Source organism: Podarcis pityusensis (assembly GCF_964106645.2).
Source record: "Podarcis pityusensis genome assembly, chromosome: 4".
Classification (NCBI taxonomy): domain Eukaryota; kingdom Metazoa; phylum Chordata; class Lepidosauria; order Squamata; family Lacertidae; genus Podarcis; species Podarcis pityusensis.
Window position 1 is genome coordinate 27,597,703 of NC_138027.1, and position 13,739 is coordinate 27,611,441.

Here is a 13,739-nt window from a genome sequence, read left to right on the forward strand (position 1 = left end):
CTTTAAGAAATACAGAAATTTCTAAGAAATGTATATTGATGTGTAAGTAATGGGCATATTTAATAACACTAAAATATTCAACTTGTCTCTTACCATTGCAGTTGTATGCATTTGGCATTTCCAAGCAGTGCCTAAAAATAAGCAGCAGAAATGCAGAAGATTTTCAATTTATCATCCAGGATTTTTTCAGTAGAGATTATTTTCTAGAAGAACGTGGAATACAACTGGCGGATGGTGGATATCTTATTCCAAATGATGAGGGAAAGGCAGGAAAAGAAGAATTCTACAGGTATCATAGAATATTAGAGTTTGAAGGGACCCAAGGGTCATCTAGTCCAACCTCCTGCAATACTGGAATCTCAGCTAAAACCTCAGCCTGTTGAAGTTTTGCATGTTTAAATATTAAGTGCATTATTATGAACCTCAAATAATGTCTTAGTGTTGAAGTACATAAATTTTTATATATTGAGATGAAAAAGAAAATTTAAAGAAGCTGTTTTTGCGTAATTCATTAGTAAATTAAACACCTGGGTACTCTGCTGTCCTCTGTAGAAAACTATAATTGAGAGAATTTTGACAGTGCTGATATTTAGGAATTTAAATAATAGAATATATGTCAAAACTTATGCAATCTAGTTTTGAGTACATTTTAACAATATGCCTTTTGAAAATGTTTATTTAATCTCCTAGCAAATGCTCCTTATTCTCAGCCTCACTTGAAAAAGCAGCTCTGTTTAATAAATAATAAAAGCAATAAGTTATTTCTGCAAGCTACCGTTTCTTTAAAATATTAATTACCAGTGTAAGTTAATCACAAAGCATATCCAGCAGGAAGATTATAATTTTTTGTTGCTGTCTTCATAAGTAAATGTTTTTCCGATCCAAATCTTAAATAGGAAAGCTGATCCGATTACAGTTGTGCACTTTTGAGTCTAGTCAAGCATACACTTTCCCACTGAAATGAAGGGATATAAATATGTTTAACTGTGGCTTGTTTGTAGCCGATTATATTAGAGTGTTACTTAGCTATTTTGCTGTTATTTGTAATGGGTCACCTCAAAACAGTCGTTTAAAAGCTTGAGTTGTTATGGTAGTTGCTACTTTGAGGTACTATTCTTACGACTTGAAATGTCTTAATTTGATGAATTTTCTGATAATTTCCCACAGGGCTTTGTGTGATACACCTGGCGTGGATCCTAAGCTAATTTCAAAGGCTTGGGTCTACAATCATTATAAGTGGATTGTGTGGAAACTAGCAGCTATGGAAGTTGCATTTCCACAGGAATTCGCCAATAAATGTTTGACTCCGGAAAGACTACTACTTCAGCTAAAGTACAGGTATAGTATAGATTAAGATTTGGAATGTGGTAAGCCATGTGTCCCCCATTTTATATTTGTGCAGCTGGTTCTTCCTGCCAAAATGTAGAGCTTTACATTTGTCCCTATTGAAATTCATTTTGTTAGTTTGGGCTCAGTTCTCCAATCTGTTAAGGTCATGTTGAATCCTGATTCTGTCTTCAGAGGCTCCCCCTCCCAGTTTGGAGTCACTGCAAATTTGAGGAGCATCCCCTTAATAATACTTTCATCCTAGTTTATAAAGAACAACAACGGGTCCAGGACAGAACCTTGTGGCACCCCACTTGTAAATTTATCCCAGGTTGATGAGAAACAGAGGGTACTCTTTGGGTTTGGTCAGTCTACCAGCTCCTAATCCACCTAACAGTAATCTCGTCCAGTCCACATTTTACCAGCTTCTCCACAATAATATAATGGAGGGCTTTGTCAAATCAAGATACACTATGTCCACAGTATTCCCCTGATCCACCAAGTTTTTAACTCTTACCAAAAAAAGAAAGGAGATTTGTCTGGCATGACTCGTTTTTGAGAAATACATGCTGGGTCTTAGTTATCATGATACTTCCCTAAATGCTCACAGACCAATTGTATTTTCTTTTTCTTTTGAAAGGTATGACATGGAAGTTGACCAAAGTCATCGCTCAGCCATCAAAAGGATAATGGAAAGAGATGATGTTGCTGCTAAAACTCTCATACTGTGCATCACTAAAATAATATCATTGAACACAAATGTTTCTCAGATCCGTGGTGACAAAAGCACTGCTGAGGACAACAAAAAAGACGTAGCAGTGGTTGAAGTTACAGATGGCTGGTATGGAATCAAGGCTGTCTTGGACCCTCCCCTCCAATCACTATTGTGTAGAAAGAGGCTGACTGTGGGCCAAAAGATTGTTGTACATGGAGCAGAACTTGTGGGTTCTCAGGAGGCAAGCACTCCACTGGAAGCGCCAGAATCTCTTATGCTGAAGGTAAAATGGATATTTGTGGTACTCTTTTTTTAAAAAAAGACAGGGCCAGCTCCAACACCTAAAATCTGAAAAACAAGTCCAAAAAGTTAGAGAGATGGAATTGGAACCAACAGAGAATGTATTTATTACCTGTAAGCCACTATTTGTTTCTGAAGCAAGTAGAAGCTTGAACTATAATTGCCTCTCTCAAAGTTGTTTTTTAAAGTTTGCCATTACTGAACTTTTTATCATGGATCAGCTGCTAAACTGTCATAAACAGCATTTGAGAACCAGTGTTGCAGGCTATGAATCATTTGATCTGTATTTTTATTGACCGGTTCAGCCAAAACTAACTTCAGGTCCACAAGTGTGTGGCAAATGGTAGTACCTTATATATGCTGCATTATAGCAATCATATTTGTAGATATGTGATATTTTGTTTTAGATTTCAGCTAACAGCACTCGACGCGCGCGATGGTATGCCAAATTAGGATACCATCGGGATCCCCGGCCATTCTCTTTGTCTTTGTCATCACTCCTTATTGATGGTGGGACTGTTGGTTGCATTGATGTCATTGTTCAAAGACTTTATCCCATACAGGTAAAGTACTGTAGCTTGCAATAACTTTCAAGTACTTTCAACTATTACTTTAAACCAGATCTTAAGACTTAAGTAGATAAAATCTAAAACTAAGTAACTAATATTCATTTTCAATGAATATTTATTGCAGTGGATGGAAAAAACAGCAGGTTCCTATGTGTTTCGTAACTGTCGAGCTGAAGAAAGAGAAGCTGCAAAGCATGCTGAGAATCGACAAAAAACCCTGGAAGCATTGCTTGCAAAAATACAAGCTGAATTTGAAAAGAATGAAGGTAAAATAAAAACGTTAGCTGTTTAATTGTTGCCTCAGCTTGGGTTTCTAAACAGACTTTAATTCATACAATAATATTCTGCATTCTGCATCTTGAACCCAATCCAAAAGTGCACATAGAAGCAGAGTTTCCACATATAGGGCTTGATGGTGTACCAACAGTTCCATACAGAAAATTGATTAGATTCAGAAATGCTCTAATCTATGGCCACAAAAGTATTACTGCTGAAGTTCAGTGGTGGTCTGTCTGTGTCCCACATGATGCTGCCATCGAAGATCGGAAACTGGTGCAAAATGTGATTTTCAGCATCCTGGTAGAGATGAGTTTCAAAAATTACATGCCACAAGGCAGTTGGGGACAGGAAGTGGAAGGAATAAGAAAATGAGCACAACCAAGTAGAAGGGGCACTGTAGATTAGAGGACGGGCAATTTGAGAATAACAGCAGGAATGGACCAGGCTCAGAAGTTTCTCTCACTATGCATTTTCTAGACTGAAATTGTTTCCTCCCCACCTGCAAGCCATGAAGCAGAAAAAAACCACGGACATCTGTCTACAGCATTATTTTATTTTATTGCTGCAGTTGTGCTAATAAAGTGGTAAAGGTAAAGGGAACCCTGACCATTAGGTCCAGTTGTGATCGACTGGGGTTGCGGCGTTCATCTCGCTTTATTGGCCGAGGGAGACGGCGTACAGCTTCTGGGTCATGTGGCCAGCATGACTAAGCCGCTTCTGGTGAACCAGAGCAGCACACGGAAACGCCGTTTACCTTCCTGCTGGAGTGGTACCTATTTATCTACTTGCACTTTGACGTGCTTTTGAATTGCTAGGTTGGCAGGAGCTGGGACCGAGCAACGGGAGCTCACCCCGTCGCAGGGATTCAAACCGCCGACCTTCTGATCGGCAAGTCCTAGGCTCTGTGGTTTAACCCACAGTGCCACCCGCGTCCCAATACAGTGTTACCTCGGGTTAAGTACTTAATTTGTTCCGGAGGTCCGTTCTTAACCTGAAACTGTTCTTAACCTGAAGCACCACTTTAGCTAATGGGGCCTCCTGCTGCTGCCACGCCGCTGGAGCACAATTTTTGTTCTCATCCTGAAGCAAAGTTCTTAACCCAAGGTACTATTTCTGGGTTAGCGGAGTCTGTAACCTGAAGTGTATGTAACCCGAGGTACCACTGTAGCAGCTTTGTGGCGCTTTTTTAGATCCAGCAAAGAGCAGGGGAAATGGTCCTAAGCACCCACTGCCCCTTGCACTGCTGCTCCAGTCAAAATTTTTGCAAGACAGCAGATTAGATCATAGAGCTCTCATGATCTGGTTCTTAACAAATATTGGTCTCTTACAAGTATGGTAGGGAAGACATCAATAAAAAATAAAATAAAATTAGTGCTACTTTTTATTCTCTGGAAACAATTCAAAAGTAGCATTTGAACTATAAATATGCTTAGGTTCAACCTACCTTACAGACTGTTGTCACCGCTTCTGTGTCCCATCATGATTGCAATGGTTCACCAGACTGCTTTTAATGGTTTCATCCTTTTGCCAGGGATGTCTTCATGTTGGAGGCTTGTCACTCAGACTAAACACATTCCGGAATTTGTAGACTTACCGTATTTTTTGCTCTATAAGACTCACTTTTTCCCTCCTTAAAAGTAAGGGGAAATGTGTGTGCGTCTTATGGAGCGAATGCAGGATGCACAGCTATCCCAGGAGCCAGAACAGCAAGAGGGATTGCTGCTTTCACTGCACAGTGATCCCTCTTGCTGTTCTGGCTTCTGAGATTCAGAATATTTTTTTTCTTGTTTTCCTCCTCCAAAAACTAGGTGGGTCTTGTGGTCTGGTGCGTCTTATAGAGCGAAAAATACGGTACCTGGGCTAAATATTCAGGGTGGTAATTGATCATTTCAAAATAAAATGCCAGTCAATCTTAGTACCTTTAATGGAGTCTTTAGTATTATTCTTTATAATTGTTTTCTGGTGGTTATAAACTCATGCAAACTTTTAAAAAACTAGATGGCGGCAAAAGAGTACTGCGATCCCGCACGTTAACCAGGCAACAGATTCGCTCTCTGCAAGATGGGGCAGAACTTTACGAGGCAGTTCTTAACGCTGCTGATCCAGCTTACCTGGAAGTAAGAATATTTCAAATAACTTAACATTATTTTTACTCTTATATCAACTTACGAAGTTCTTCACATTAAATTATGACTGAGTTCTAGAGCTGATCAGTTTATGTAAATGTAAACTTGAATGCAAAATAATTTGGGGTGCATGTGGAAATGGATATTTGAAAATAGGGTATAGATAGCATAGATATGAATGTTAGTGCTTAGATTACATCTCTGCCCATATGCTGTTCTGGAGTTTGATTGCATGATGGAAGGACAGGAGTGTGAGCAGGGAGCTGAGCAGAATCTGAAATGAAACTTGAGATGTTTACAGAACACTTTGTAAGATAAAATGAAGGTATTATTTTGACGGAACTATAAAGTAAGAAAATAAGAGCCAGTTTACAGAACAAACTGTGGGTTTGTAGTGTGTGTAGTTCTAGTTGTTGGGGAAGCACTGACCGCTCTTTTGATATTACACCAGAAAGCAAAAAGGTCAAGTATCACTTGTTTTGCTTCTTTTAAATGTGAGGGGCAGTTTGTCGAAATTCAGTGGCTGTGATGGAAACTTCCTTTTCATATTTGTAAATATGTTTCAGTATAATAATAACAATAAATTTTGTTTATAGAACCGAGACTTACATGCCCCCTGCTCCCCTGCCTGTATTTGCTAATGGACAAAGCCATATTATTGTTGTGATTTTAGAGTTATTTCAGTGAGGAGCAGTTAAAGGCCTTGAACAGTCACAGACAGATGGTAAATGATAAAAAGCAAGCACAGATAGAAGCCGAATTCAGGAAGGCGGTGGATTCTGCTGAGGAGGAAAACAGTTCCTGCAGAAGGGATGTAACCGCGGTACTCAAGTTACGAATTGTGGATTACAGAAAAGAAGAAAGAGGAAAAGGTTAGTAAGGCCAGAGATCCTCGTGATTTAAACAGTAGATTATTCACACTGCATGATTATCTGAATTCACTGTATGAAGACTTGAATGATGCCTTACTAGAGCCAATTACCAAACTTTCAAAAAGGAGAGAAATAGTAATCATGGGGGACTTCAGCTTCCCCGATATCTGTTGGGACTGAAACTCTGCCACGAGTGTAAGGTCTGACAAATTCCTCCATTGCATCGCTGACAATTTCATTTCCCAGAAGGTGGAAGAACCAACAAGGGGGTCATCTATTTTGGACCTAGTTCTCACCAATAGGGAGGAAAATGATTGATGAAGTGCTCAGAAACTTGGGAGGAAGTGATCATGTTCTCCTGGGTTTCAGGATACAGGGGCAAGGGAAAACTGAGTGTAGTTGGACAGGCACTCATACTTTAAGAAGGCCAGTTTCAAAAAGCTGAAGGAGCTCCTGGGAGTGATCCCATGGTCAGAAATACTCAATGAGAAGGCACTCCAAGAAGGATGGGAGTTTCTAAAAGGAGAAATTTTGAAGGCCCAAATGCAGACAATACCAACAAGAAAGAAAAATGGAAGGCATCTAAGGAAACCAGCGTGGCTGCATAAGCAGCTTCCAGATTAGTTGAGATTTAAGAAGGGCATGTATAAGAAATGGAAGAAAGGGGAAATCACAAAGGAGGAGTATACCCAAGTAGCCAACAGTTGCAGTGGGAAAGTCAGAATGAGCTCAGGCTTGCAAGAGAGGTTAGAAATTTCTTCAGCTATGTCCAAAGTAAGAGGAAGAGCAAGTAAGTGGTAGGTCCTCTGCATGGGGAACACGGAGAAATGCTATTGGGTGACAGAGAAAAAGGCAGAACTACTCAACACCTACTTTGCCTCTGCTTCACCCAAAAGGAAAGTGATGCCCAACCTGTTGATAACAGATTAAATGATGTAAGGAGGGCGCTGCAGCCCAAGATAGGAAAAGAGGTAGAAAGGGAACACCTAGCTACTTTAAATGAATTCAAGTCTCCAGGGCCTGATTAGCTGCATTCAAGGGTACTAAGGGAGTTTGTGGATGTAACTTCAGAGCCTTTGTCTATTTTCTTTGAGAATTCTTGGAGAACAGGTGAGGTCCCTACAGACTGGAGGCGGGCAAATGTTGTCCCCATCTTCAAAAAGGGGGGAAAGGAAGATCCAGGTAACTACTGACCAGTGAGCTTGACATCAATACCAGCGAAGGTCCTAGAACAGATAATTCAACAGTCGGTCTGTGAGCATTTAGAAAAGGATGTTGTGATTACTAAGACCCAGCATGGGTCCTGCATGTCTTCTTTGGGTGGTCCATCTTGCTGATGAAGGGTAACATATTGTTTAATTTTACATCTTTAGAAGTAGTATTGAATATCTGGCGCCCATCATCAGACATTTTTACCCTCCTAAGGGAAGGAGGTCGGTATAGAGTCTGCCAATTATCTGCATCCCAATCCAAAGGGAAGTTGGAGACTGCCAATATACAGTTAACAGCTACCAAGAAAACTCAGTATCTGCAGTTGCCAGTAAGTATTATGGCCTGTCATTGTGAATTAACCTAAAAATGTAAGCAACATTTATAATAATAATAATAATAATATTTTTTTATTTATACCCCGCCCTCCCCAGTCAAGGCCGGGCTCAGAGCGGCTTACAAGCAATAATAAAAACAAGATGAATGATTACAACTTAAAAACAAAAATAAAATACAACATTAAAATAATGGAACATTAAAATATTAAAATGTAGCCTCATCGCAGGAGGAGAAGGAAAAGAAAAAAGAAAGAGAGGGAGGGAGGGAATCAAATTGGCTCCAAGCCAAAGGCCAGGCGGAACAACTCTGTCTTACAGGCCCTGCGGAAAGAAATCAGATCCTGCAGGGCCCTGGTCTCATGAGGCAGAGCGTTCCACCAGGCTGGAGCCAGAGTTGAAAAGGCCCTGGCTCTGGTTGAAGCCAATCTAACTTCCTTAGGGCCTGGGACCACTAGGGTGTTGTTATTTATGGACGTTGAGGCTCTCCGTGGGGCATACCAGGAGAGGCGGTCCCGTAGGTACAAGGGTCCTAGGCCGTGAAGGGCTTTAAAGGTCAAAAGCAGCACCTTAAATCTGACCCTGTACTCCACCGGGAGCCAGTGCAGCTTGAAAAGCACTGGGTGAATATGCTCCCATGGCAGAGACCCCGTGAGGAGCCTTGTTGCAGCATTCTGTACCCGCTGGAGTTTCTGGGATAGCTTCAAGGGCAGCCCCGCGTAGAGCGAATTACAGTAGTCAAGCCTGGAGATGACCGTCGCATGGATCACTGTGGCCAGGTTGGGGCAGGAAAGGTAAGGGACCAACTGCTTGATGCGGCGAAGGTGGAAAAATGTCGCCTTGGCTGTTGCTGTAACTTGCGCCTCCATGGAAAGGGAGGCGTCAAGGATTACACCCAAACTCTTAACGGAAGGCAATGGCACTAATTGGGCCCCCGCAAGAGAAGGGAGTTGGTCCCTCATCCCCATGCCATCCTGACCTAGCCATAGGACCTCTGTCTTCGAAGGATTTAGTTTCAATCGGCTCCCACGAAACCATCCAGCCACAGCTTCCAAGCATCTGGTCAGTGTGTTCGGGGCTGAGTCGGTGTGGCCATTCATCAGCAGTTAGAGCTGAGTGTCATCAGCATATTGGTGACAGCCCAGCCCAAAGCTCCGGATAATCTGGGAAAGGGGGCGCATAAAGATGTTAAAAAGCATCAGGGAGAGAATTGCGCCCTACGGCACTCCACACACCAAGGAGTGGCATGACGACATTTCCCTCCCTAGTGCCACCCTCTGTCCCCGATCAGAAATAAAAGAGCACAACCAGTTATGGGCTATGCCCTGTATCCCCACGTCTGCGAGGCGGTGGTCCAGAAGATCATGATCGACCATGTCAAAGGCTGCTGACAAATCTAAAAGGATCAGCAGTCCTGACCCGCCTCAATCCAGTTGTCTATGGAGATCATCTGTTAGGGCAACCAGAGCCGTCTCCGTCCCAAAACCAGGACGGAAACCGGACTGAAATGGATCTAATGCCAATGTTTCCTCCAGAAACCTACCAAGCTGTTCAGCAACCGCTCTCTCAATTACCTTACCCAGGTATGGAAGATTTGAAACTGGGCGGTAATTTGATAGGTCTAAGGGATCTAATGAAGTTTTCTTTAAGAGTGGACACACCACTGCTTCCTTCAGTTCCCCTGGGAATGTCCCCGTGTCAAGGGACAAATTGATAATTTCAGCCAGGGGGGTCCGCGCAACATCTGGACACTCCCTAATCAGCCAAGACGGGCACGGATCAAGGAGGCAGGTGATGGGCTTACCAACTTGGAGGAATCTATCCACATCAGTAGGGAGTATCCGATCGAAATGGTCCAACACTGGACCTGAAGTCAGTCGAGGGGCCTCCAGTTCAGTCACTGTATCTAAATTGGCAGGGAGGTCACGGCGGAGCAACAGGACTTTCTCCGCAAAAAAGCTTGCGAATGCCTCACAGCTGTGGGTCGAATTTGTGCTTAAATTTGGTTGTCTTCCTAAGGACGTTATTGACCTAATTATTCTAAAAGGTTGTGCCGGGCGAGAGCTAGCGGATGCAATGGAAGCTGCAAAGTAAGATTTCTTAGCAGCCTTCATAGCCATCTCATAGGCTTTCATAAGCGTCCTATAAGATGTTCTTGAGGTTCCGTCACGAGTCCGTCGCCATACTCGCTCTAGCCGTCTGAGATCCCGCTTCATTTTCCGGAGCTCCTCAGTAAACCAAGGGGCCCGGTTTTGACGGGGTCGCAGAGGGCGCTTAGGCGCGATCTCATCAATAGCTGCCAAGAGCTGGTTATTCCAGTCCTCAACAAGGTCATCTAATGAGTCGCCAGGAGGAGCAGGGTTCCGCAAGGCTTGTCGGAATCTATCAGGATCCATCAGTTTTTGTGGACGAGCCCAAATAGGTTCGCCACCCGAGCCAGGGAGGAGCGGGAAGTCAATCTTGGCTTTCAGAACGTAGTGATCAGACCATGGCACTTCCACAGCGGGGAGCATGATCACATCTATGCCAGCCCCAAAGATCAGATCCAGCGTGTGGCATGCTTGATGAGTGGGGCCCAAAACAAACTGGGAGAGCCCTAGTGTTGCCATGGAAGTCAGTAGGTCCAGAGCCTGTGAGGAGGGAGCGGCATTGGCATGGACGTTGAAGTCTCCCAAAACCAGTAGGTTTGGGAACTCCAAGGCCCAGCCCGCCACCACCTCCAGCAGGTCTGACAGGGTGGCTGCAGGTGTGCTGGGTGGTCGGTACACCAGCCAGACAGCCAAGCTCTCCTTGGTGCCCCACACGAGACCAACACATTCAATGCCGGAGATCACCGGTGATGGCAGAGCTCTGAAAGAGCAATCCTCCCGGAATAACAACGCTACTCCTCCCCCCCGACCCACAGTCCGCGATTGATGGAGGACAGAGAAACCTGGGGGTATTATCTCATGTAGGGAGACTACTTCGCCTTCCTGTACCCAGGTCTCCGTCACACAAGCCAGGTCAATCCCCTGCGAGACAAAAAAGTCACGCATGGTGGCGGTTTTGTTGCCTATGGACCTGGCATTGCACAGCACCAATGACGGAGGTGTGTAATCCTTGCTCTCCCTACCCTCATCCCTTGGGATGGGGCGTAGATTGGAAGGGGTTTGAGGATCACTGCATCTCGAAACCCTTCGCCGATAGAGATATCTAGCCCCATCGCCATTCCTCCCTAGCCCTTCAATTGTGGAAATCCCAGATCCCATACTAGCCTCCCCAATAGATGGGTAACATCCCCTCAATAACAAGTCATCCTTGGGCCAGGACTCCTGGGTCAAAATGGTATGTGAAAGAGGTGGAGGTCTAATAGGGTAAGAATCCCTAGAAGATAAAACCCAACCAACCGCACCCCAAGCAGGGGGGGCAGTCCCATGGTGTTTCATTAACTGTCAATCCCCCTCTCCCTCCTGGGTTAATTGGAGGATTGTTGGTTCTATCTGTGGCTGTGGAAGTATTAATGAATAATATTAAGTAATAAATGAATAATAATGTCATTGTTCAAAATTCTTTAGGTGTCTCAAGAAACCCTGTCACAAGTTTACAGGCCAAGAGAGTGCCTGAGATTCAGCAAGCTGTTGGAACCATCTTTCCATCCTACCTGTTCGGAAGTGGATTTGGTGGGATATATAGTTTCTCTAAGAAAAGGAACAGGTATATTAAGACTAGTGCACTGATTTATAATGAGTTAAAAAGAATCCTATTTAAGTTACCAGTCTGAATCCTTATTAGGGTTTGTAAAGAATTTTTAAAATTGGAATTTTACTGAAATCAGATTTACTGTTTACATTTCAATTATAGTATGGTTTTAGAATCCTGTTGATAAGCATACCTAAATGACTTGTTAAAGCCAAAACATCTAATCTCAAAATGAAATCATGAACCGAAACCAGAGAAAAATATCTGGCTTTTCAGGTCAGGCATTACATACAATACCATAGGTTCTGTATTCTGGAGTTCCTATCAGACCCAAGCATTGGCAAGTCAACACACGTACAAAGATCCAGAAAGCAGCAACCTGTATTTCATCAGGATAATTTAGTGACCCCACTTGGATGATCTTGTACTTTCATTTTTTATGCCTGTTACTATTTGAAATCTGCTATTCTTTCGGTTCTCAAATTCTGAAAATGTATGACTATGCTTTTATTTTTAAATTATAATCTGTAAACATTGCTCTGCCCAGCAACTATGAGAAATTTCTGGAAACTCTAGGTACTTATCATCTCAATTAACCTCCTTGCAAACGGCGTTTCCATGCGCTGCTCTGGTTCGCCAGAAGCAGCTTAGTCATGCTGGCCACATGACCTGGAAACTGTACGCTGGCTCCCTCGGCCAATAAAGCGAGATGAGCGCCGCAACCCCAGAGTCGGTCACGACTGGACCTAATGGTCAGGGGTCCCTTTACCTTTATGAGCAAAGAAAGGCAAACAGAAATCAGTTATTTCTATACTGAGTTGCTTGGGTCAACGTGGATCTAATTCTGTAGCATAAAAGACTTGTAAGCTGAACAAATGGCTTTTGATTATGTTCCTAAGCGGTATGAAAAGTTCTGTTTAGTTGGAAACAATGTTTTAAAAGTTAAAAGAACCAGTTAGTATGTTCAAGAATTAGGGCTGTTCTGTTTGCACAAGGATTTCCACTTCTCCCCAACCCTCTGGAGCAGATTTGGGGAGCACAGGGACACACAAGGAGAGATGATGGAGAAGAAGTTCCATTGCACAAGTAGAAGTTCTTGCACAAATGGGAAGACTTTGTGCAATCCTCTGTGAACTACATTAGGAGAAATTGCTTTAAATCGGTTTTTAAATTTCCAATTATTTAATGCATTTTAATTAGCTCACCTGATTCTTGTACTGTGTCTTGAAACGCCGCTGGTCAGATACACCTTGCTTAATGCATTCATTCTAGTAGGCTACAGGCTTTTCCCAATACAACGCTCAAAGTATATAAGCTATTATATTCAAGTTCCCCAGAATTACCTTTTGGGTTTTGTTAGGGTTAAAATGTAAACTTTTTTTAAGGTTAGTATTTTTAATTTTAAAAGTGAAGTTAATTTTTTTTGTTTCATTTCTAACATAGGTTTCTCTACACTGGTGTATCTGTCAGATGAGAATCATCATTTCATAGCAGTCCAGATCTATACAGATCTTAAGCAGCTGGCTATTGATGACATAATTATTCCTTCTATGTTGATCTCTGCAATCAACCTTCAGTGGCGACCTGAATTTAGATCAGACATCCCGACATTATTTGCTGGAGACCTTTCTGCATTCTCCTCAAATCCAAAAGAAAGTCATCTCCAAGGATTTTTTAATGAACTGAGAAATACTGTAGAGGTATGTTGATCTCACCTATCCAAGGCACTGAAGGCATGGGGCGGGGGAATTATGTTACCTTATACACATGGTAAAGGCTGGTTGCAACAAAAGACATACTAAAGTAGCATTTAATGTTTTGACTTGTCTAGTCTCCAGTGGAAGACAATTCAATATTTTGTGAAAGCTGTTTCTCTAGTTGCCCTAATTAAAGGACATTTGCTATAGAAACACAGGTAATAGCTTGGAACACTGTTTTAATGTGTTCCTGACCACAAGCCTCTGTCCAGAAGTAGGATGCCAGCTGCACCCTCCAAATAAGCTATCAACTTCATGAAAGGCATTACACTATTTCTAGGGCAGTAGTCGCCAAAACATACATATTTTTTGATAAGGGTTTTTGTCCATACAAGATGTCCAGCTTCCCCAAAGCACCCATGTAGTGAAATGCGCGAAGCTGCAGGTCAAAGATGCAAGACCTGTTCATGCACTAGTCATGTGTTCATTCTGTACATGGAGAAGAGGTCTGCATGATTTGGTCTCCAGTCCAATCTGCTGCTTATATAAACAACAAAATGTGAATGCCAGTATTTTTGGCACTGGACATAGGCATTGCCTGTAACTATACATATGATCTATGTATAGGGTCAG

General features: G+C 42.6%; 1 protein-coding gene across 1 annotated transcript in view; it reads left to right on the forward strand.

The window, feature by feature from the left end:
* Positions 1–13,739, forward strand: part of BRCA2 (BRCA2 DNA repair associated) — a 37,008-nt gene that overhangs the window by 19,911 nt on the left and 3,358 nt on the right. Inside the window, exons 14-23 of the mRNA XM_081004025.1 lie at positions 102–289; positions 1,168–1,338; positions 1,967–2,324; positions 2,749–2,904; positions 3,035–3,176; positions 5,188–5,306; positions 5,989–6,187; positions 7,561–7,727; positions 11,286–11,424; positions 12,853–13,109. Of these exons, the coding sequence (XP_080860151.1) occupies positions 102–289; positions 1,168–1,338; positions 1,967–2,324; positions 2,749–2,904; positions 3,035–3,176; positions 5,188–5,306; positions 5,989–6,187; positions 7,561–7,727; positions 11,286–11,424; positions 12,853–13,109 (1,896 nt within the window). The remainder of the gene's footprint in view (positions 1–101; positions 290–1,167; positions 1,339–1,966; positions 2,325–2,748; positions 2,905–3,034; positions 3,177–5,187; positions 5,307–5,988; positions 6,188–7,560; positions 7,728–11,285; positions 11,425–12,852; positions 13,110–13,739) is intronic.